This window comes from Heterodontus francisci, chromosome 7, assembly GCF_036365525.1.
Source record: "Heterodontus francisci isolate sHetFra1 chromosome 7, sHetFra1.hap1, whole genome shotgun sequence".
NCBI classification, from domain to species: domain Eukaryota; kingdom Metazoa; phylum Chordata; class Chondrichthyes; order Heterodontiformes; family Heterodontidae; genus Heterodontus; species Heterodontus francisci.
The window spans coordinates 50,181,974-50,204,720 of record NC_090377.1 but is presented as its reverse complement, the minus strand read 5'-3'; the positions used below and the strand labels follow the sequence as shown (position 1 = coordinate 50,204,720).

Sequence of the window (22,747 nt, the reverse complement as noted above, 5' to 3'; positions counted from 1 at the left end):
CTCGCTCTCTGTGCCGGGTCAGGGTCGGTCTCTCCTCTCTCTCCTCTGTGCGGGTCAGGGTCGGTCTCTCTCTCGCTCTCTGTGCCGGGTCAGGGTCGGTCTCTCTCTCGCTCTCTGTGCCGGGTCAGGGTCGGTCTCTCTCTCGCTCTCTGTGCCGGGTCAGGGTCGGTCTCTCTCTCGCTCTCTGTGCCGGGTCAGGGTCGGTCTCTCTCTCGCTCTCTGTGCCGGGTCAGGGTCGGTCTCTCTCTCGCTCTCTGTGCCGGGTCAGGGTCGGTCTCTCTCTCGCTCTCTGTGCCGGGTCAGGGTCGGTCTCTCTCTCGCTCTCTGTGCCGGGTCAGGGTCGGTCTCTCTCTCGCTCTCTGTGCCGGGTCAGGGTCGGTCTCTCTCTCGCTCTCTGTGCCGGGTCAGGGTCGGTCTCTCTCTCGCTCTCTGTGCCGGGTCAGGGTCGGTCTCTCTCTCGCTCTCTGTGCCGGGTCAGGGTCGGTCTCTCTCTCTCGCTCTCTGTACCGGGTCGGGTCTCGCTCGCTCTCTGTGCCCGGGTCAGGGTCGTCTCGCTCGCTCTCTGTGCCGGGTCAGGGTCGTCTCTCTCTCGCTCTCTGTGCCCGGGTCAGGGTCTCTCTCTCGCTCTCTGTGCCCGGGTCAGGGTCTCTCTCTCGCTCTCTGTGCCGGGTCAGGGTCGCTCTCTCGCTCTCTGTGCCGGGTCAGGGTCTCTCTCTCGCTCTCTGTGCCCGGGTCAGGGTCTCTCTCTCGCTCTCTGTGCCCGGGTCAGGGTCTCTCTCTCGCTCTCTGTGCCGGGTCAGGGTCTCTCTCTCGCTCTCTGTGCCCGGGTCAGGGTCTCTCTCTCGCTCTCTGTGCCCGGGTCAGGGTCTCTCTCTCGCTCTCTGTAGGGGTCTCTCTCTCGCTCTCTGTGCCCGGGTCAGGGTCTCTCTCTCGCTCTCTGTGCCCGGGTCAGGGTCTCTCTCTCTCGCTCTCTGTGCCCGGGTCAGGGTCTCTCTCTCGCTCTCTGTGCCCGGGTCAGGGTCTCTCTCTCTCTCGCTCTCTGTGCCCGGGTCAGGGTCTCTCTCTCGCTCTCTGTGCCCGGGTCAGGGTCTCTCTCTCGCTCTCTGTGCCCGGTCAGGGTCTCTCTCTCTCGCTCTCTGTGCCCGGTCAGGGTCTCTCTCTCGCTCTCTGTGCCCGGGTCAGGGTCTCTCTCTCGCTCTCTGTGCCCGGGTCAGGGTCTCTCTCTCTCTCGCTCTCTGTGCCCGGGTCAGGGTCTCTCTCTCGCTCTCTGTGCCCGGGTCAGGGTCTCTCTCTCGCTCTCTGTGCCCGGGTCAGGGTCTCTCTCTCTCTCGCTCTCTGTGCCCGGGTCAGGGTCTCTCTCTCTCTCGCTCTCTGTGCCGGGTCAGGGTCGGTCTCTCTCTCGCTCTCTGTGCCGGGTCAGGGTCGTCTCTCTCTCGCTCTCTGTGCCGGGTCAGGGTCGGTCTCTCTCTCGCTCTCTGTGCCGGGTCAGGGTCGGTCTCTCTCTCGCTCTCTGTGCCCGGGTCAGGGTCGGTCTCTCTCTCGCTCTCTGTGCCGGGTCAGGGTCGTCTCTCTCTCGCTCTCTGTGCCGGGTCAGGGTCGTCTCTCTCTCGCTCTCTGTGCCGGGTCAGGGTCGGTCTCTCTCTCGCTCTCTGTGCCGGGTCAGGGTCGGTCTCTCTCTCGCTCTCTGTGCCGGGTCAGGGTCGGTCTCTCTCTCGCTCTCTGTGCCGGGTCAGGGTCGGTCTCTCTCTCGCTCTCTGTGCCGGGTCAGGGTCGGTCTCTCTCTCGCTCTCTGTGCCGGGTCAGGGTCGGTCTCTCTCTCGCTCTCTGTGCCGGGTCAGGGTCGGTCTCTCTCTCGCTCTCTGTGCCGGGTCAGGGTCGGTCTCTCTCTCGCTCTCTGTGCCGGGTCAGGGTCGGTCTCTCTCTCGCTCTCTGTGCCGGGTCAGGGTCGGTCTCTCTCTCGCTCTCTGTGCCGGGTCAGGGTCGGTCTCTCTCTCGCTCTCTGTGCCGGGTCAGGGTCGGTCTCTCTCTCGCTCTCTGTGCCGGGTCAGGGTCGGTCTCTCTCTCGCTCTCTGTGCCGGGTCAGGGTCGGTCTCTCTCTCGCTCTCTGTGCCGGGTCAGGGTCGGTCTCTCTCTCGCTCTCTGTGCCGGGTCAGGGTCGGTCTCTCTCTCGCTCTCTGTGCCGGGTCAGGGTCGGTCTCTCTCTCGCTCTCTGTGCCGGGTCAGGGTCGGTCTCTCTCTCGCTCTCTGTGCCGGGTCAGGGTCGGTCTCTCTCTCGCTCTCTGTGCCGGGTCAGGGTCGGTCTCTCTCTCGCTCTCTGTGCCGGGTCAGGGTCGGTCTCTCTCTCGCTCTCTGTGCCGGGTCAGGGTCGGTCTCTCTCTCGCTCTCTGTGCCGGGTCAGGGTCGGTCTCTCGCTCTCTCTCGCTCTCTATGCCGGGTCAGGGTCGGTCTCTCTCTCGCTCTCCATGGCGGGTCAGGGTCGGTCTCTCGCTCTCTCTCGCTCTCTATGCCGGGTCAGGGTCGGTCTCTCTCTCGCTCTCGATGGCGGGTCAGGGTCGGTCTCTCTCTCGCTCTCTATGGCGGGTCAGGGTCGGTCTCTCTCTCGCTCTCTATGGCGGGTCAGGGTCGGTCTCTCTCTCGCTCTCTATGGCGGGTCAGGGTCGGTCTCTCGCTCTCTCTCGCTCTCTATGCCGGGTCAGGGTCGGTCTCTCTCTCGCTCTCTATGGCGGGTCAGGGTCGGTCTCTCGCTCTCTCTCGCTCTCTATGCCGGGTCAGGGTCGGTCTCTCTCTCTCGCTCTCTGTACCCAGGTCGGGGTCTCGCTCGCTCTCTGTGCCCGGGTCAGGGTCTCTCTCTCGCTCTCTGTGCCCGGGTCAGGGTCTCTCTCTCGCTCTCTGTGCCCGGGTCAAGGTCTCTCTCTCGCTCTCTGTGCCCGGGTCAAGGTCTCTCTCTCGCTCTCTGTGCCCGGGTCAGGGTCTCTCTCTCGCTCTCTGTGGTCCGGGTCAGGGTCTCTATCGCTCTCTGTGCCCGGGTCAGGGTCTCTCTATCGCTCTCTGTGCCCGGGTCAGGGTCTCTCTCTCGCTCTCTGTGCCCGGGTCAGGGTCTCTCTCTCGCTCTCTGTGCCCGGGTCAGGGTCTCTCTCTCGCTCTCTGTGCCCGGGTCAGGGTCTCTCTCTCGCTCTCTGTGCCCGGGTCAGGGTCTCCCTCTCGCTCTCTGTGCCCGGGTCAAGGTCTCTCTCTCTCTCGCTCTCTGTGCCCGGGTCAGGGTCTCTCTCTCGCTCTCTGTGCCCGGGTCAGGGTCTCTCTCTCGCTCTCTGTGCCCGGGTCAGGTCTCTCTCTCTCTCGCTCTCTGTGCCCGGGTCAGGGTCTCTCTCTCGCTCTCTGTGCCCGGGTCAGGGTCTCTCTCTCGCTCTCTGTGCCCGGGTCAGGGTCTCTCTCTCTCGCTCTCTGTGCCCGGGTCAGGGTCGGTCTCTCTCTCGCTCTCTGTGCCGGGTCAGGGTCGGTCTCTCTCTCGCTCTCTGTGCCGGGTCAGGGTCGGTCTCTCTCTCGCTCTCTGTGCCGGGTCAGGGTCGGTCTCTCTCTCGCTCTCTGTGCCGGGTCAGGGTCGGTCTCTCTCTCGCTCTCTGTGCCGGGTCAGGGTCGGTCTCTCTCTCGCTCTCTGTGCCGGGTCAGGGTCGGTCTCTCTCTCGCTCTCTGTGCCGGGTCAGGGTCGGTCTCTCTCTCGCTCTCTGTGCCGGGTCAGGGTCGGTCTCTCTCTCGCTCTCTGTGCCGGGTCAGGGTCGGTCTCTCTCTCGCTCTCTGTGCCGGGTCAGGGTCGGTCTCTCTCTCGCTCTCTGTGCCGGGTCAGGGTCGGTCTCTCTCTCGCTCTCTGTGCCGGGTCAGGGTCGGTCTCTCTCTCGCTCTCTGTGCCGGGTCAGGGTCGGTCTCTCTCTCGCTCTCTGTGCCGGGTCAGGGTCGGTCTCTCTCTCGCTCTCTGTGCCGGGTCAGGGTCGGTCTCTCTCTCGCTCTCTGTGCCGGGTCAGGGTCGGTCTCTCTCTCGCTCTCTGTGCCGGGTCAGGGTCGGTCTCTCTCTCGCTCTCTGTGCCGGGTCAGGGTCGGTCTCTCTCTCGCTCTCTGTGCCGGGTCAGGGTCGGTCTCTCTCTCGCTCTCTGTGCCGGGTCAGGGTCGGTCTCTCTCTCGCTCTCTGTGCCGGGTCAGGGTCGGTCTCTCTCTCGCTCTCTGTGCCGGGTCAGGGTCGGTCTCTCTCTCGCTCTCTGTGCCGGGTCAGGGTCGGTCTCTCTCTCGCTCTCTGTGCCGGGTCAGGGTCGGTCTCTCTCTCGCTCTCTGTGCCGGGTCAGGGTCGGTCTCTCTCTCGCTCTCTGTGCCGGGTCAGGGTCGGTCTCTCTCTCGCTCTCTGTGCCGGGTCAGGGTCGGTCTCTCTCTCGCTCTCTGTGCCGGGTCAGGGTCGGTCTCTCGCTCTCTCTCGCTCTCTATGCCGGGTCAGGGTCGGTCTCTCTCTCGCTCTCCATGGCGGGTCAGGGTCGGTCTCTCGCTCTCTCTCGCTCTCTATGCCGGGTCAGGGTCGGTCTCTCTCTCGCTCTCGATGGCGGGTCAGGGTCGGTCTCTCTCTCGCTCTCTATGGCGGGTCAGGGTCGGTCTCTCTCTCGCTCTCTATGGCGGGTCAGGGTCGGTCTCTCTCTCGCTCTCTATGGCGGGTCAGGGTCGGTCTCTCGCTCTCTCTCGCTCTCTATGCCGGGTCAGGGTCGGTCTCTCTCTCGCTCTCTATGGCGGGTCAGGGTCGGTCTCTCGCTCTCTCTCGCTCTCTATGCCGGGTCAGGGTCGGTCTCTCTCTCTCGCTCTCTGTACCCAGGTCGGGGTCTCGCTCGCTCTCTGTGCCCGGGTCAGGGTCTCTCTCTCGCTCTCTGTGCCCGGGTCAGGGTCTCTCTCTCGCTCTCTGTGCCCGGGTCAAGGTCTCTCTCTCGCTCTCTGTGCCCGGGTCAAGGTCTCTCTCTCGCTCTCTGTGCCCGGGTCAGGGTCTCTCTCTCGCTCTCTGTGTCCGGGTCAGGGTCTCTCTATCGCTCTCTGTGCCCGGGGTCAGGGTCTCTCTATCGCTCTCTGTGCCCGGGTCAGGGTCTCTCTCTCGCTCTCTGTGCCCGGGTCAGGGTCTCTCTCTCGCTCTCTGTGCCCGGGTCAGGGTCTCTCTCTCGCTCTCTGTGCCCGGGTCAGGGTCTCTCTCTCGCTCTCTGTGCCCGGGTCAGGGTCTCCCTCTCGCTCTCTGTGCCCGGGTCAAGGTCTCTCTCTCTCTCGCTCTCTGTGCCCGGGTCAGGGTCTCTCTCTCGCTCTCTGTGCCCGGGTCAGGGTCTCTCTCTCGCTCTCTGTGCCCGGGTCAAGGTCTCTCTCTCTCTCGCTCTCTGTGCCCGGGTCAGGGTCTCTCTCTCGCTCTCTGTGCCCGGGTCAGGGTCTCTCTCTCGCTCTCTGTGCCCGGGTCAGGGTCTCTCTCTCTCTCGCTCTCTGTGCCCGGGTCAGGGTCGGTCTCTCTCTCGCTCTCTGTGCCGGGTCAGGGTCGGTCTCTCTCTCGCTCTCTGTGCCGGGTCAGGGTCGGTCTCTCTCTCGCTCTCTGTGCCGGGTCAGGGTCGGTCTCTCTCTCGCTCTCTGTGCCGGGTCAGGGTCGGTCTCTCTCTCGCTCTCTGTGCCGGGTCAGGGTCGGTCTCTCTCTCGCTCTCTGTGCCGGGTCAGGGTCGGTCTCTCTCTCGCTCTCTGTGCCGGGTCAGGGTCGGTCTCTCTCTCGCTCTCTGTGCCGGGTCAGGGTCGGTCTCTCTCTCGCTCTCTGTGCCGGGTCAGGGTCGGTCTCTCTCTCGCTCTCTGTGCCGGGTCAGGGTCGGTCTCTCTCTCGCTCTCTGTGCCGGGTCAGGGTCGGTCTCTCTCTCGCTCTCTGTGCCGGGTCAGGGTCGGTCTCTCTCTCGCTCTCTGTGCCGGGTCAGGGTCGGTCTCTCTCTCGCTCTCTGTGCCGGGTCAGGGTCGGTCTCTCTCTCGCTCTCTGTGCCGGGTCAGGGTCGGTCTCTCTCTCGCTCTCTGTGCCGGGTCAGGGTCGGTCTCTCTCTCGCTCTCTGTGCCGGGTCAGGGTCGGTCTCTCTCTCGCTCTCTGTGCCGGGTCAGGGTCGGTCTCTCTCTCGCTCTCTGTGCCGGGTCAGGGTCGGTCTCTCTCTCGCTCTCTGTGCCGGGTCAGGGTCGGTCTCTCTCTCGCTCTCTGTGCCGGGTCAGGGTCGGTCTCTCTCTCGCTCTCTGTGCCGGGTCAGGGTCGGTCTCTCTCTCGCTCTCTGTGCCGGGTCAGGGTCGGTCTCTCTCTCGCTCTCTGTGCCGGGTCAGGGTCGGTCTCTCTCTCGCTCTCTGTGCCGGGTCAGGGTCGGTCTCTCTCTCGCTCTCTGTGCCGGGTCAGGGTCGGTCTCTCTCTCGCTCTCTGTGCCGGGTCAGGGTCGGTCTCTCTCTCGCTCTCTGTGCCGGGTCAGGGTCGGTCTCTCGCTCTCTCTCGCTCTCTATGCCGGGTCAGGGTCGGTCTCTCTCTCGCTCTCCATGGCGGGTCAGGGTCGGTCTCTCGCTCTCTCTCGCTCTCTATGCCGGGTCAGGGTCGGTCTCTCTCTCGCTCTCGATGGCGGGTCAGGGTCGGTCTCTCTCTCGCTCTCTATGGCGGGTCAGGGTCGGTCTCTCTCTCGCTCTCTATGGCGGGTCAGGGTCGGTCTCTCGCTCTCTCTCGCTCTCTATGCCGGGTCAGGGTCGGTCTCTCTCTCGCTCTCTATGGCGGGTCAGGGTCGGTCTCTCGCTCTCTCTCGCTCTCTATGCCGGGTCAGGGTCGGTCTCTCTCTCTCGCTCTCTGTACCCAGGTCGGGGTCTCGCTCGCTCTCTGTGCCCGGGTCAGGGTCTCTCTCTCGCTCTCTGTGCCCGGGTCAGGGTCTCTCTCTCGCTCTCTGTGCCCGGGTCAAGGTCTCTCTCTCGCTCTCTGTGCCCGGGTCAAGGTCTCTCTCTCGCTCTCTGTGCCCGGGTCAGGGTCTCTCTCTCGCTCTCTGTGTCCGGGTCAGGGTCTCTCTATCGCTCTCTGTGCCCGGGGTCAGGGTCTCTCTATCGCTCTCTGTGCCCGGGGTCAGGGTCTCTCTATCGCTCTCTGTGCCCGGGGTCAGGGTCTCTCTCACTCTCGCTCTCTGTGCCCGGGTCAGGGTCTCTCTATCTCTCGCTCTCTGTGCCCGGGTCATGGTCTCTCTATCTCATGCTCTCTGTGTCCGGGTCAGGGTCTCTCTCTTGCTCACTCTCTGTGCCCGGGTCAGGGTCTCTCTATCTCACGATCTCTGTGCCCGGGTCAGGGTCTCTCTCTCGCTCGCTCTCTGTGCCCGGGTCAGGGTCTCTCTCTCGCTCGCTCTCTGTGCCCGGGTCAGGGTCTCTCTCTCGCTCGCTCTCTGTGCTCGGGTCAGGGTCTCTCTCTCGCTCGCTCTCTGTGCCCGGGTCAGGGTCTCTCTCTCGCTCGCTCTCTGTGCCCGGGTCAGGGTCTCTCTCTCGCTCGCTCTCTGTGCCCGGGTCAGGGTCTCTCTCTCGCTCTCTGTGCCCGGGTCAGGGTCTCTCTCTCGCTCTATCTCTGTGCCCGGGTCAGGGTCTCTCTCTCGCTCTATCTCTGTGCCCGGGTCAGGGTCGGTCTCTCTCTCGCACTCTCTCTGTGCCCGGGTCAGGGTCGGTCTCTCTCTCGCTCTCTGTGCCCGGGTCAGGGTCTCTCTCTCGCTCTCTGTGCCCGGGTCAGGGTCTCTCTCTCGCTCTCTGTGCCCGGGTCAGGGTCTCTCTCTCGCTCTCTGTGCCCGGGTCAGGGTCTCTCTCTCGCTCTCTGTGCCCGGGTCAGGGTCTCTCTCTCGCTCTATCTCTGTGCCCGGGTCAGGGTCGGTCTCTCTCTCGCACTCTCTCTGTGCCCGGGTCAGGGTCGGTCTCTCTCTCGCTCTCTGTGCCCGGGTCAGGGTCTCTCTCTTGCTCGCTCTCTGTGCCCGGGTCAGGGTCTCTCTCTCGCTCGCTCTCTGTGCCCGGGTCAGGGTCTCTCTCTCGCTCGCTCTCTGTGCCCGGGTCAGGGTCTCTCTCTCGCTCGCTCTCTGTGCCCGGGTCAGGGTCTCTCTCTCGCTCTCTGTGCCCGGGTCAGGGTCTCTCTCTCGCTCTCTGTGCCCGGGTCAGGGTCTCTCTCTCGCTCTATCTCTGTGCCCGGGTCAGGGTCGGTCTCTCTCTCGCACTCTCTCTGTGCCCGGGTCAGGGTCGGTCTCTCTCTCGCTCTCTGTGCCCGGGTCAGGGTCTCTCTCTTGCTCGCTCTCTGTGCCCGGGTCAGGGTCTCTCTCTCGCTCGCTCTCTGTGCCCGGGTCAGGGTCTCTCTCTCGCTCGCTCTCTGTGCCCGGGTCAGGGTCTCTCTCTCGCTCGCTCTCTGTGCCCGGGTCAGGGTCTCTCTCTCGCTCGCACTCTGTGCCCGGGTCAGGGTCTCTCTCTCGCTCGCTCTCTGTGCCCGGGTCAGGGTCTCTCTCTCGCTCGCTCTCTGTGCCCGGGTCAGGGTCTCTCTCTCGCTCGCTCTCTGTGCCCGGGTCAGGGTCTCTCTCTCGCTCTCTGCGCCCGGGTCAGGGTCTCTCTCTCGCTCTCTGCGCCCGGGTCAGGGTCTCTCTCTCGCTCTCTGCGCCCGGGTCAGGGTCTCTCTCTCGCTCTCTGCGCCCGGGTCAGGGTCTCTCTCTCGCTCTCTGCGCCCGGGTCAGGGTCTCTCTCTCGCTCTCTGCGCCCGGGTCAGGGTCTCTCTCTCGCTCTCTGCGCCCGGGTCAGGGTCTCTCTCTCGCTCTCTGCGCCCGGGTCAGGGTCTCTCTCTCGCTCTCTGCGCCCGGGTCAGGGTCTCTCTCTCGCTCTCTGCGCCCGGGTCAGGGTCTCTCTCTCGCTCTCTGCGCCCGGGTCAGGGTCTCTCTCTCGCTCTCTGCGCCCGGGTCAGGGTCTCTCTCTCGCTCTCTGCGCCCGGGTCAGGGTCTCTCTCTCGCTCTCTGCGCCCGGGTCAGGGTCTCTCTCTCGCTCTCTGCGCCCGGGTCAGGGTCTCTCTCTCGCTCTCTGCGCCCGGGTCAGGGTCTCTCTCTCGCTCTCTGCGCCCGGGTCAGGGTCTCTCTCTCGCTCTCTGCGCCCGGGTCAGGGTCTCTCTCTCGCTCTCTGCGCCCGGGTCAGGGTCTCTCTCTCGCTCTCTGCGCCCGGGTCAGGGTCTCTCTCTCGCTCTCTGCGCCCGGGTCAGGGTCTCTCTCTCGCTCTCTGCGCCCGGGTCAGGGTCTCTCTCTCGCTCTCTGCGCCCGGGTCAGGGTCTCTCTCTCGCTCTCTGCGCCCGGGTCAGGGTCTCTCTCTCGCTCTCTGCGCCCGGGTCAGGGTCTCTCTCTCGCTCTCTGCGCCCGGGTCAGGGTCTCTCTCTCGCTCTCTGCGCCCGGGTCAGGGTCTCTCTCTCGCTCTCTGCGCCCGGGTCAGGGTCTCTCTCTCGCTCTCTGCGCCCGGGTCAGGGTCTCTCTCTCGCTCTCTGCGCCCGGGTCAGGGTCTCTCTCTCGCTCTCTGCGCCCGGGTCAGGGTCTCTCACTCGCTCTCTGCGCCCGGGTCAGGGTCTCTCTCTCGCTCTCTGCGCCCGGGTCAGGGTCTCTCTCTCGCTCTCTGCGCCCGGGTCAGGGTCTCTCTCTCGCTCTCTGCGCCCAGGTCAGGGTCTCTCTCTCGCTCTCTGCGCCCGGGTCAGGGTCGGTCTCTCGCTCTCTACGCCGGGTCAGGGTCGGTCTCTCGCTCTCTATGCCGGGTCAGGGTCGGTCTCTCGCTCTCTATGCCGGGTCAGGGTCGGTCTCTCTCTCGCTCTCTATGCCGGGTCAGGGTCGGTCTCTCTCTCGCTCTCTATGCCGGGTCAGGGTCGGTCTCTCTCTCGCTCTCTATGCCGGGTCAGGGTCGGTCTCTCTCTCGCTCTCTATGCCGGGTCAGGGTCGGTCTCTCTCTCGCTCTCTATGCCGGGTCAGGGTCGGTCTCTCTCTCGCTCTCTATGCCGGGTCAGGGTCGGTCTCTCTCTCGCTCTCTATGCCGGGTCAGGGTCGGTCTCTCTCTCGCTCTCTATGCCGGGTCAGGGTCGGTCTCTCTCTCGCTCTCTATGCCGGGTCAGGGTCGGTCTCTCTCTCGCTCTCTATGCCGGGTCAGGGTCGGTCTCTCTCTCGCTCTCTATGCCGGGTCAGGGTCGGTCTCTCTCTCGCTCTCTATGCCGGGTCAGGGTCGGTCTCTCTCTCGCTCTCTATGCCGGGTCAGGGTCGGTCTCTCTCTCGCTCTCTATGCCGGGTCAGGGTCGGTCTCTCTCTCGCTCTCTATGCCGGGTCAGGGTCGGTCTCTCTCTCGCTCTCTATGCCGGGTCAGGGTCGGTCTCTCTCTCGCTCTCTATGCCGGGTCAGGGTCGGTCTCTCTCTCGCTCTCTATGCCGGGTCAGGGTCGGTCTCTCTCTCGCTCTCTATGCCGGGTCAGGGTCGGTCTCTCTCTCGCTCTCTATGCCGGGTCAGGGTCGGTCTCTCTCTCGTTCTCTATGCCGGGTCAGGGTCGGTCTCTCTCTCGCTCTCTATGCCGGGTCAGGGTCGGTCTCTCTCTCGCTCTCTATGCCGGGTCAGGGTCGGTGTCTCTCTCGCTCTCTATGCCGGGTCAGGGTGGGTCTCTCTCTCGCTCTCTATGCCGGGTCAGGGTCGGTCTCTCTCTCGCTCTCTATGCCGGGTCAGGGTCGGTCTCTCACTCGCTCTCTATGCCGGGTCAGGGTCGGTCTCTCTCTCGCTCTCTATGCCGGGTCAGGGTCGGTCTCTCTCTCGCTCTCTATGCCGGGTCAGGGTCGGTCTCTCTCTCGCTCTCTATGCCGGGTCAGGGTCGGTCTCTCTCTCGCTCTCTATGCCGGGTCAGGGTCGGTCTCTCTCTCGCTCTCTATGCCGGGTCAGGGTCGGTCTCTCTCTCGCTCTCGATGCCGGGTCAGGGTCGGTCTCTCTCTCGCTCTCGATGCCGGGTCAGGGTCGGTCTCTCTCTCGCTCTCTATGCCGGGTCAGGGTCGGTCTCCCTCTCGCTCTCTATGCCGGGTCAGGGTCGGTCTCTCTCTCGCTCTCTATGCCGGGTCAGGGTCGGTCTCTCTCTCGCTCTCTATGCCGGGTCAGGGTCGGTCTCTCTCTCGCTCTCTATGCCGGGTCAGGGTCGGTCTCTCTCTCGCTCTCTATGCCGGGTCAGGGTCGGTCTCTCGCTCTCTCGGCCGGGTCAGGGTCGGTCTCTCGCTCTCTATGCCGGGTCAGGGTCGGTCTCTCTCTCGCTCTCTATGCCGGGTCAGGGTCGGTCCCTCTCTCTCTCTCTCTCTCGCTCTCTATGCCGGGTCAGGGTCGGTCTCTCTCTCTCTCTCTCTCTATGCCGGGTCAGGGTCGGTCTCTCTCTCGCTCTCTCTGCCGGGTCAGGGTTGGTCTCTCTCTCGCTCTCTCTGCCGGGTCAGGGCCGGTCTCTCTCTCGCTCTCTATGCCGGGTCAGGGCCGGTCTCTCTCTCGCTCTCTATGCCGGGTCAGGGCCGGTCTCTCTCTCGCTCTCTATGCCGGGTCAGGGTCGGTCTCTCTCTCGCTCTCTCGGCCGGGTCAGGGTCGGTCGGTCTCTCGCTCTCTCTCGCTCTCTATGCAGAGTCAGGGTCGGTCCCTCTCTCTCTCTCTCTCGCTCTCTATGCCGGGTCAGGGTCGGTCTCTCTCTCTCTCTCTCGCTCTCGCTCTCTATGCCGGGTCAGGGTCGGTCGGTCTCTCGCTCTCTGTGCCGGGTCAGGGTCGGTCTCTCTCTCGCTCTCTGTGCCGGGTCAGGGTCGGTCTCTCTCTCGCTCTCTGTGCCGGGTCAGGGTCGGTCTCTCTCTCGCTCTCTGTGCCGGGTCAGGGTCGGTCTCTCTCTCGCTCTCTGTGCCGGGTCAGGGTCGGTCTCTCTCTCGCTCTCTGTGCCGGGTCAGGGTCGGTCTCTCTCTCGCTCTCTGTGCCGGGTCAGGGTCGGTCTCTCTCTCGCTCTCTGTGCCGGGTCAGGGTCTGTCTCTCTCTCGCTCTCTGTGCCGGGTCAGGGTCGGTCTCTCTCTCGCTCTCTGTGCCGGGTCAGGGTCGGTCTCTCTCTCGCTCTCTGTGCCGGGTCAGGGTCGGTCTCTCTCTCGCTCTCTGTGCCGGGTCAGGGTCGGTCTCTCTCTCGCTCTCTGTGCCGGGTCAGGGTCGGTCTCTCTCTCGCTCTCTGTGCCGGGTCAGGGTCGGTCTCTCTCTCGCTCTCCGTGCCGGGTCAGGGTCGGTCTCTCACTCGCTCTCCGTGCCGGGTCAGGGTCGGTCTCTCTCTCGCTCTCCGTGCCGGGTCAGGGTCGGTCTCTCTCTCGCTCTCTATGGCGGGTCAGGGTCGGTCTCTCTCTCGCTCTCTATGGCGGGTCAGGGTCGGTCTCTCGCTCTCTCTCGCTCTCTATGCCGGGTCAGGGTCGGTCTCTCTCTCGCTCTCTATGGCGGGTCAGGGTCGGTCTCTCGCTCTCTCTCGCTCTCTATGGCGGGTCAGGGTCGGTCTCTCGCTCTCTGCGCCCGGGTCAGGGTCTCTCTCTCGCTCTCTGCGCCCGGGTCAGGGTCTCTCTCTCGCTCTCTGCGCCCGGGTCAGGGTCTCTCTCTCGCTCTCTGCGCCCGGGTCAGGGTCTCTCTCTCGCTCTCTGCGCCCGGGTCAGGGTCTCTCACTCGCTCTCTGCGCCCGGGTCAGGGTCTCTCTCTCGCTCTCTGCGCCCGGGTCAGGGTCTCTCTCTCGCTCTCTGCGCCCGGGTCAGGGTCTCTCTCTCGCTCTCTGCGCCCAGGTCAGGGTCTCTCTCTCGCTCTCTGCGCCCGGGTCAGGGTCGGTCTCTCGCTCTCTATGCCGGGTCAGGGTCGGTCTCTCGCTCTCTATGCCGGGTCAGGGTCGGTCTCTCGCTCTCTATGCCGGGTCAGGGTCGGTCTCTCTCTCGCTCTCTATGCCGGGTCAGGGTCGGTCTCTCTCTCGCTCTCTATGCCGGGTCAGGGTCGGTCTCTCTCTCGCTCTCTATGCCGGGTCAGGGTCGGTCTCTCTCTCGCTCTCTATGCCGGGTCAGGGTCGGTCTCTCTCTCGCTCTCTATGCCGGGTCAGGGTCGGTCTCTCTCTCGCTCTCTATGCCGGGTCAGGGTCGGTCTCTCTCTCGCTCTCTATGCCGGGTCAGGGTCGGTCTCTCTCTCGCTCTCTATGCCGGGTCAGGGTCGGTCTCTCTCTCGCTCTCTATGCCGGGTCAGGGTCGGTCTCTCTCTCGCTCTCTATGCCGGGTCAGGGTCGGTCTCTCTCTCGCTCTCTATGCCGGGTCAGGGTCGGTCTCTCTCTCGCTCTCTATGCCGGGTCAGGGTCGGTCTCTCTCTCGCTCTCTATGCCGGGTCAGGGTCGGTCTCTCTCTCGTTCTCTATGCCGGGTCAGGGTCGGTCTCTCTCTCGCTCTCTATGCCGGGTCAGGGTCGGTCTCTCTCTCGCTCTCTATGCCGGGTCAGGGTCGGTCTCTCTCTCGTTCTCTATGCCGGGTCAGGGTCGGTCTCTCTCTCGCTCTCTATGCCGGGTCAGGGTCGGTCTCTCTCTCGCTCTCTATGCCGGGTCAGGGTCGGTCTCTCTCTCGCTCTCTATGCCGGGTCAGGGTGGGTCTCTCTCTCGCTCTCTATGCCGGGTCAGGGTCGGTCTCTCTCTCGCTCTCTATGCCGGGTCAGGGTCGGTCTCTCACTCGCTCTCTATGCCGGGTCAGGGTCGGTCTCTCTCTCGCTCTCTATGCCGGGTCAGGGTGGGTCTCTCTCTCGCTCTCTATGCCGGGTCAGGGTCGGTCTCTCTCTCGCTCTCTATGCCGGGTCAGGGTCGGTCTCTCTCTCGCTCTCTATGCCGGGTCAGGGTCGGTGTCTCTCTCGCTCTCTATGGCGGGTCAGGGTCGGTCTCTCTCTCGCTCTCTATGCCGGGTCAGGGTCGGTCTCTCTCTCGCTCTCGATGCCGGGTCAGGGTCGGTCTCTCTCTCGCTCTCTATGCCGGGTCAGGGTCGGTCTCCCTCTCGCTCTCTATGCCGGGTCAGGGTCGGTCTCTCTCTCGCTCTCTATGCCGGGTCAGGGTCGGTCTCTCTCTCGCTCTCTATGCCGGGTCAGGGTCGGTCTCTCTCTCGCTCTCTATGCCGGGTCAGGGTCGGTCTCTCTCTCGCTCTCTATGCCGGGTCAGGGTCGGTCTCTCGCTCTCTCGGCCGGGTCAGGGTCGGTCTCTCGCTCTCTATGCCGGGTCAGGGTCGGTCTCTCTCTCGCTCTCTATGCCGGGTCAGGGTCGGTCCCTCTCTCTCTCTCTCTCTCGCTCTCTATGCCGGGTCAGGGTCGGTCTCTCTCTCTCTCTCTCTCTATGCCGGGTCAGGGTCGGTCTCTCTCTCGCTCTCTCTGCCGGGTCAGGGTTGGTCTCTCTCTCGCTCTCTCTGCCGGGTCAGGGCCGGTCTCTCTCTCGCTCTCTATGCCGGGTCAGGGCCGGTCTCTCTCTCGCTCTCTATGCCGGGTCAGGGCCGGTCTCTCTCTCGCTCTCTATGCCGGGTCAGGGTCGGTCTCTCTCTCGCTCTCTCGGCCGGGTCAGGGTCGGTCGGTCTCTCGCTCTCTCTCGCTCTCTATGCAGAGTCAGGGTCGGTCCCTCTCTCTCTCTCTCTCGCTCTCTATGCCGGGTCAGGGTCGGTCTCTCTCTCTCTCTCTCGCTCTCGCTCTCTATGCCGGGTCAGGGTCGGTCGGTCTCTCGCTCTCTGTGCCGGGTCAGGGTCGGTCTCTCTCTCGCTCTCTGTGCCGGGTCAGGGTCGGTCTCTCTCTCGCTCTCTGTGCCGGGTCAGGGTCGGTCTCTCTCTCGCTCTCTGTGCCGGGTCAGGGTCGGTCTCTCTCTCGCTCTCTGTGCCGGGTCAGGGTCGGTCTCTCTCTCGCTCTCTGTGCCGGGTCAGGGTCGGTCTCTCTCTCGCTCTCTGTGCCGGGTCAGGGTCGGTCTCTCTCTCGCTCTCTGTGCCGGGTCAGGGTCTGTCTCTCTCTCGCTCTCTGTGCCGGGTCAGGGTCGGTCTCTCTCTCGCTCTCTGTGCCGGGTCAGGGTCGGTCTCTCTCTCGCTCTCTGTGCCGGGTCAGGGTCGGTCTCTCTCTCGCTCTCTGTGCCGGGTCAGGGTCGGTCTCTCTCTCGCTCTCTGTGCCGGGTCAGGGTCGGTCTCTCTCTCGCTCTCTGTGCCGGGTCAGGGTCGGTCTCTCTCTCGCTCTCTGTGCCGGGTCAGGGTCGGTCTCTCACTCGCTCTCCGTGCCGGGTCAGGGTCGGTCTCTCTCTCGCTCTCCGTGCCGGGTCAGGGTCGGTCTCTCTCTCGCTCTCTATGGCGGGTCAGGGTCGGTCTCTCTCTCGCTCTCTATGGCGGGTCAGGGTCGGTCTCTCGCTCTCTCTCGCTCTCTATGCCGGGTCAGGGTCGGTCTCTCTCTCGCTCTCTATGGCGGGTCAGGGTCGGTCTCTCGCTCTCTCTCGCTCTCTATGGCGGGTCAGGGTCGGTCTCTCGCTCTCTCTCGCTCTCTATGCCGGTTCAGGGTCGGTCTCTCCCTCGCTCTCCATGGCGGGTCAGGGTCGGTCTCTCGCTCTCTCTCGCTCTCTATGCCGGGTCAGGGTCGGTCTCTCTCTCGCTCTCTATGGCGGGTCAGGGTCGGTCTCTCTCTCGCTCTCTATGGCGGGTCAGGGTCGGTCTCTCGCTCTCTCTCGCTCTCAATGCCGGGTCAGGGTCGGTCTCTCTCTCGCTCTCTATGGCGGGTCAGGGTCGGTCTCTCGCTCTCTCTCGCTCTCTATGCCGGGTCAGGGTCGGTCTCTCTCTCGCGCTCTCTGTACCCAGGTCGGGGTCTCGCTCGCTCTCTGTGCCCGGGTCAGGGTCTCTCTCTCGCTCTCTGTGCCCGGGTCAGGGTCTCTCTCTCGCTCTCTGTGCCCGGGTCAGGGTCTCTCTCTCGCTCTCTGTGCCCGGGTCAGGGTCTCTCTCTCGCTCTCTGTGCCCGGGTCAGGGTCTCTCTCTCGCTCTCTGTGCCCGGGTCAGGGTCTCTCTCTCGCTCCCTGTGTCCGGGTCAGGGTCTCTCTCTCGCTCTCTGTGCCCGGGTCAGGGTCTCTCTCTCGCTCTCTGTGCCCGGGTCAAGGTCTCTCTCTCTCTCGCTCTCTGTGCCCGGGTCAGGGTCTCTCTCTCGCTCTCTGTGCCCGGGTCAGGGTCTCTCTCTCGCTCTCTGTGCCCGGGTCAGGGTCTCTCTCTCGCTCGCTCTCTGTGCCCAGGTCAGGGTCTCTCTCTCGCTGTCTGTGCCCGGGTCAGGGTCTCTCTCTCTCTCGCTCTCTGTGCCCGGGTCAGGGTCGGTCTCTCTCTCGCTCTCTGTGCCGGGTCAGGGTCGGTCTCTCTCTCGCTCTCTGTGCCGGGTCAGGGTCGGTCTCTCTCTCGCTCTCTGTGCCGGGTCAGGGTCGGTCTCTCTCTCGCTCTCTGTGCCGGGTCAGGGTCGGTCTCTCTCTCGCTCTCTGTGCCGGGTCAGGGTCGGTCTCTCTCTCGCTCTCTGTGCCGGGTCAGGGTCGGTCTCTCTCTCGCTCTCTGTGCCGGGTCAGGGTCGGTCTCTCTCTCGCTCTCTGTGCCGGGTCAGGGTCGGTCTCTCTCTCGCTCTCTGTGCCGGGTCAGGGTCGGTCTCTCTCTCGCTCTCTGTGCCGGGTCAGGGTCGGTCTCTCTCTCGCTCTCTGTGCCGGGTCAGGGTCGGTCTCTCTCTCGCTCTCTGTGCCGGGTCAGGGTCGGTCTCTCTCTCGCTCTCTGTGCCGGGTCAGGGTCGGTCTCTCTCTCGCTCTCTGTGCCGGGTCAGGGTCGGTCTCTCTCTCGCTCTCTGTGCCGGGTCAGGGTCGGTCTCTCTCTCGCTCTCTGTGCCGGGTCAGGGTCGGTCTCTCTCTCGCTCTCTGTGCCGGGTCAGGGTCGGTCTCTCTCTCGCTCTCTGTGCCGGGTCAGGGTCGGTCTCTCTCTCGCTCTCTGTGCCGGGTCAGGGTCGGTCTCTCTCTCGCTCTCTGTGCCGGGTCAGGGTCGGTCTCTCTCTCGCTCTCTGTGCCGGGTCAGGGTCGGTCTCTCTCTCGCTCTCTGTGCCGGGTCAGGGTCGGTCTCTCTCTCGCTCTCTGTGCCGGGTCAGGGTCGGTCTCTCTCTCGCTCTCTGTGCCGGGTCAGGGTCGGTCTCTCTCTCGCTCTCTGTGCCGGGTCAGGGTCGGTCTCTCTCTCGCTCTCTGTGCCGGGTCAGGGTCGGTCTCTCTCTCGCTCTCTGTGCCGGGTCAGGGTCGGTCTCTCTCTCGCTCTCTGTGCCGGGTCAGGGTCGGTCTCTCTCTCGCTCTCTGTGCCGGGTCAGGGTCGGTCTCTCTCTCGCTCTCTGTGCCGGGTCAGGGTCGGTCTCTCTCTCGCTCTCTGTGCCGGGTCAGGGTCGGTCTCTCTCTCGCTCTCTGTGCCGGGTCAGGGTCGGTCTCTCTCTCGCTCTCTGTGCCGGGTCAGGGTCGGTCTCTCTCTCGCTCTCCATGGCGGGTCAGGGTCGGTCTCTCGCTCTCTCTCGCTCTCTATGCCGGGTCAGGGTCGGTCTCTCTCTCGCTCTCTATGGCGGGTCAGGGTCGGTCTCTCTCTCGCTCTCTATGGCGGGTCAGGGTCGGTCTCTCTCTCGCTCTCTATGGCGGGTCAGGGTCGGTCTCTCGCTCTCTCTCGCTCTCTATGCCGGGTCAGGGTCGGTGTCTCTCTCGCTCTCTATGGCGGGTCAGGGTCGGTCTCTCGCTCTCTATGCCGGTTCAGGGTCGGTCTCTCTCTCTCGCTCTCTGTACCCAGGTCGGGGTCTCGCTCGCTCTCTGTGCCCGGGTCAGGGTCTCTCTCTCGCTCTCTGTGCCCGGGTCAGGGTCTCTCTCTCGCTCTCTGTGCCCGGGTCAAGGTCTCTCTCTCGCTCTCTGTGCCCGGGTCAGGGTCTCTCTCTCGCTCTCTGTGCCCAGGTCAGGGTCTCTCTCTCGCTCTCTGTGTCCGGGTCAAGGTCTCTCTCTCGCTCTCTGTGCCCGGGTCAAGGTCTCTCTCTCGCTCTCTGTGCCCGGGTCAAGGTCTCTCTCTCTCGCTCTCTGTGCCCAGGTCAGGGTCTCTCTCTCGCTCTCTGTGCCCGGGTCAGGGTCTCTCTCTCTCTCGCTCTCTGTGCCCGGGTCAGGGTCTCTCTCTCGCTCTCTGTGCCCGGGTCAAGGTCTCTCTCTCTCTCGCTCTCTGTGCCCGGGTCAAGGTCTCTCTCTCGCTCTCTGTGCCCGGGTCAGGGTCTCTCTCTCGCTCTCTGTGCCCGGGTCAGGGTCTCTCTCTCGCTCTCTGTGTCCGGGTCAGGGTCTCTCTCTCGCTCTCTGTGCCCGGGTCAGGGTCTCTCTCTCGCTCTCTGTGCCCGGGTCAGGGTCTCTCTCTCTCTCGCTCTCTGTGCCCGGGTCAGGGTCTCTCTCTCGCTCTCTGTGCCCGGGTCAAGGTCTCTCTCTCTCTCGCTCTCTGTGCCCGGGTCAGGGTCTCTCTCTCGCTCTCTGTGCCCGGGTCAAGGTCTCTCTCTCTCTCGCTCTCTGTGCCCGGGTCAAGGTCTCTCTCTCGCTCTCTGTGCCCGGGTCAGGGTCTCTCTCTCGCTCTCTGTGCCCGGGTCAGGGTCTCTCTCTCGCTCTCTGTGCCCGGGTCAAGGTCTCTCTCTCTCTCGCTCTCTGTGCCCGGGTCAGGGTCTCTCTCTCGCTCTCTGTGCCCGGGTCAAGGTCTCTCTCTCTCTCGCTCTCTGTGCCCGGGTCAAGGTCTCTCTCTCGCTCTCTGTGCCCGGGTCAGGGTCTCTCTCTCGCTCTCTGTGCCCGGGTCAGGGTCTCTCTCTCGCTCTCTGTGCCCGGGTCAAGGTCTCTCTCTCTCTCGCTCTCTGTCGCGTTTACCATCTCGCGTACCTTTAACTGACAGACATTCGCTGAGCAGCGGCTCAATGACTGAAACCGGTAATATTATGCGGCAAATATTGCTCACCTCTCGCAAGTCCGGAACGCGGTGTTTACATATGTAACAGGTACTAGTTTCAATAACGGTGCAAATAATCCCCATTACAATATAAAACGCCCAGGTCCTTATTCGACGACAAAGATTGAAATCGGTCGCCATCATTACGCACTGGCGCGTCAATCGGTGCTGCAGTGACGTTACTGCGTACTAGCGCAGGCGCAGTCAATGCTGAAGGAGAGCTGGCAATGTTGGTGGTGATTCAGTGACAGCCAGTCTCTGAGAGAACCCTCTGTCTTTCACTAATTTTATGTTCAGAAAGAACTGGCAATGAACAATTTGCAAAACTTGTAATAGTGATGTCTGATTTTAAAAACTCACAAGATAATTCAGATTAGTAATACTGCATTTTGGAAGGTCTGATGTGGGTGGGAAGTATACAGTCAATGGCAGAACCCTTAGGAGTATTGACAGGCAGAGAGATCTAGACGTACAGGTCCACAGGTCACTGAAAGTGGCAATGCAGGTGGATAAGGTAGTCAAGAAGGCATACGGCATGCTTGCCTTCATCGTTGGATGCATAGAGTATAAAAATTGGCAAGTCATGCTGCAGCTGTACAGAACTTTAGTTAGGCCACACTTAGAATATTGCGTGCAATTCTGGTCGCCACACTACCAGAAGGACGTGGAGGCTTTGGAGAGGGTACAGAAGAGGTTTACCAGGATGTTGCTGGTCTGGAGGGCATTAGCTATGAGGAGAGGTTGGATAAACTTGGATTGTTTTCACTGGAACGACGGAGGTGGAGGGGCGACATGATAGAGGTTTACAAAGTTATGAGCGGCATGGACAGAGTGGATAGTCAGAAGCTTTTTCCCAGGGTGGAAGAGTCAGTTACCAGGGGACTTAGGTTTAAGGTGAGAGGGGCAAAGTTTAGACGGGATGTGCGAGGCAAGTTCTTTACACAGAAGGTGGTGAGTGCCTGGAACTTGCTGCCGGGGGAGGTGGTGGAAGCAGGTACGATAGCGATGTTTAAGAGGCATCTTGACAAATACATGAATAGGAAGGGAATAGAGGGATACGGTCCCCGGAAGTGCAGAAGGTTTTAGTTTAGGCAGGCATCAATATCGGCGCAGGCTTGGCGGGCCGAATGGCCTGTTCCTGTGCTGTACTATTCTTTGTTCTTCTTCTTTGTTCTTTGTTTTGCAGTACCATGCAGAAAGGTTTGTTGAGCCTACTTAACAGTGTTGAGCCATCCCAGAAATAATTCCAAGGTTTTTACTTCTATTAGCCGATTTGACAATCCAGTCTTGGAAAAGAGACAGATAATCTGTCATTAAAGAACTGCCAAGAGCTTTCCCATGGAGAGTGGTAAATGTCGAGGTCTGGGTTATCAGCTTACAAGGTATTCTTAACTCATGAGTAAAGGCACAGGTGAGATGGGCCAAATGGATTTCTTCTGAAAAATTAGGGATTCTACAGACAGGATTTTGCATTTTGGGTTGGCACCCCAACATTAAGGTCAAATGCAAGTCCTGACCCCACACCGTGTTGGAATCAGTAACCTGACCGATTTTGCCTAGTAGGACCAATTAGTGGCTGGAGGGCTTGCGCACTACCCAGTTAAGGCTGCAGCCTTCCATTACACGTAAGGGAGAGAGAGGGCTACTCCCTCTCAGCACATGTAAAGGTTTTGCAATAAAAAATGGCCACAGCTGCTGGACAACCATTGTGGAGGGGAAACCCCTGCCTCAAGCTACCATGCTGCAGACGCTGTGGGGGGGGGGAGGTGGTGCCTGCAGATTGACTAGAAAATTCCTGTCAGCTTCTGATCAATGGCTTTAATTGGCCTGTTAATTACCTTAGCAAGCTACCCTCAGATTGCGGGTGGGTAACCATTCCACCCTCTGATCTGGCCTTCCCCAAAATGGCTTGAAGGCTGGATAGTGCCAGAAAACTGGCACACCAACTGGCAGGGAAAAATTATGCACCCGCCCACCTCCGTTCCCGCCCCCATCGGCACATGAAAATCTTGTCCTTCATATTCAGAGGCCACAGAAATTAGAAGTGGGCCGGGAAGCTACCTACTGCAGATGGCAAGGAACTACAACTTAATTGTTACACTAGCAGGGTCCTGCAAAACATTTACAATCAAATTAGTATACTGAACCATTCCATTAGCTCATCGACCCCTGCCATGCCATCCCTCCTATGCCGCCTCCTCCCTCCAATGGCACCCCATCCCATGCTATTTCATCCTTGCCATGCCACCCCTTCCATGCCATCCCTTTTCTCCCATGCCATCCCCATCCCATGCCATTTCATCCTTCCATGCCAACCCTTCCATGTCATCCCAACTGCCCATGCCATCCCCATCCCATGCCTTTTCATCCTTGAAATGGCATCCACCCATGCTATCCCCTCCCTCCCATGCCATCCCTAACCCAAGCCATTCCATTTTCCCATGCCACCCATCTGATGTCATCCCTCATAATCTTCCCATGCTATCCCCATCCCAGACCATTCCATCCTTGCCATGCCACCATAACAATGTAATCCCCTCCCTCCCATGCCATCCCCATCCCATCCTTCTTATGCCATTTCTCCCATGCCATTCCCAAACCTATGCCATTCCATCCTTCCCGTGTCAACCCCATCCCCCAAAAACAGCAGTTCTTCAGCTGACATCTTGAAAATCATCTCATTAAAATTCCATAGGATTGGTTATGCCCGAACTAAACACAAGGCAGTGCTGACTCACTGTGGAATGGAATCTCAGCTTCACTCCTTAATGCAAGGGTGTGGGGGTGTGGTGGGTACCTTCCTGGTCAGTCCTGTTACAATCCTGACTGCTGACCATGACTAGTGCGGGGCTGCTGACCGAGCCGGCAGTCATTGCCGAGGTGATTCTAGGTATAGCTTGCACATACTCATCTCCCGGTTACCAAACGTTAACACCACCGGACGGAACTAGGAGGAAAGGACGAATCCTGTCGCTGCTCACTGATTTCCCTACCAGCTTTAAAAAAAAACAAGCCAACTTCATAACTATCAGGGAGAATCGTCACTATTCACACACACACAGACTCCATCTTTGCATGGGGACAGTGACACACCAACTCTTGGCTGGCTCATGTGCATCACATGCTCCAATCCTCTGCGTGCCCCACATGCCTCCATGTGCGTCAGGCTCTGTCCATAAATCAAAGTGGCAACTGTTTTGTGCACAGCAAGATTCCACAAATTATAGTGAGGAGTTTTAACAATTGCAGTTAGCAATGACTTCCCTGAAACAGCTTGCATGGCAGAGATAAGAAGAGCCACACCTGGTTGTTATCAGAGTTCCCTACACCTTAGTCCAAGTGCCTTGTATCAGATGGATCAAGAAAATGTTATATTCGGGACACTCGTTACCAGAATGTTGCAAAAACTTTTGAAATATCTAATTAACCAACTGTCATCCCACATGTGCAGAACAACAGAGTTTGGTGCACCACTTAAACTGACCAATCAAAACAGTCCAGACAGACAAAAACTGCATATCGTTATTATAGATAGTTAGTAGTAGATAAGCATGTTTGAAACATGGAACTGCACGCTGCTCCTCAGTGACTTTGCACAGACAGGAACAGTTTTCATTCATCTGCAAATGGTTCCCATCTCTATCTCTCCGCCACCTCGCTCTTGACCTATTGAGAACTTCTGTGCTGTGTTACTGCCTATCCAACATAAAGTCATGGATGGTCTGCAGTTTTCTCCAATGTAACATTGAGAAGA

The 22,747-nt window shown here is 61.9% G+C and overlaps 1 protein-coding gene across 1 annotated transcript in view; it reads right to left on the bottom strand.

The window, feature by feature from the left end:
• The window catches only part of lmln (leishmanolysin-like (metallopeptidase M8 family)), an 85,683-nt gene extending 66,537 nt beyond the window's left edge, over window positions 1-19,146 (bottom strand). The window contains exon 1 of the mRNA XM_068035160.1: window positions 19,003-19,146. Coding sequence (XP_067891261.1) covers window positions 19,003-19,137 — 135 coding nt within the window. The 5' untranslated portion in view covers window positions 19,138-19,146. The remainder of the gene's footprint in view (window positions 1-19,002) is intronic.
• Window positions 19,147-22,747: the final 3,601 nt, after the last annotated feature.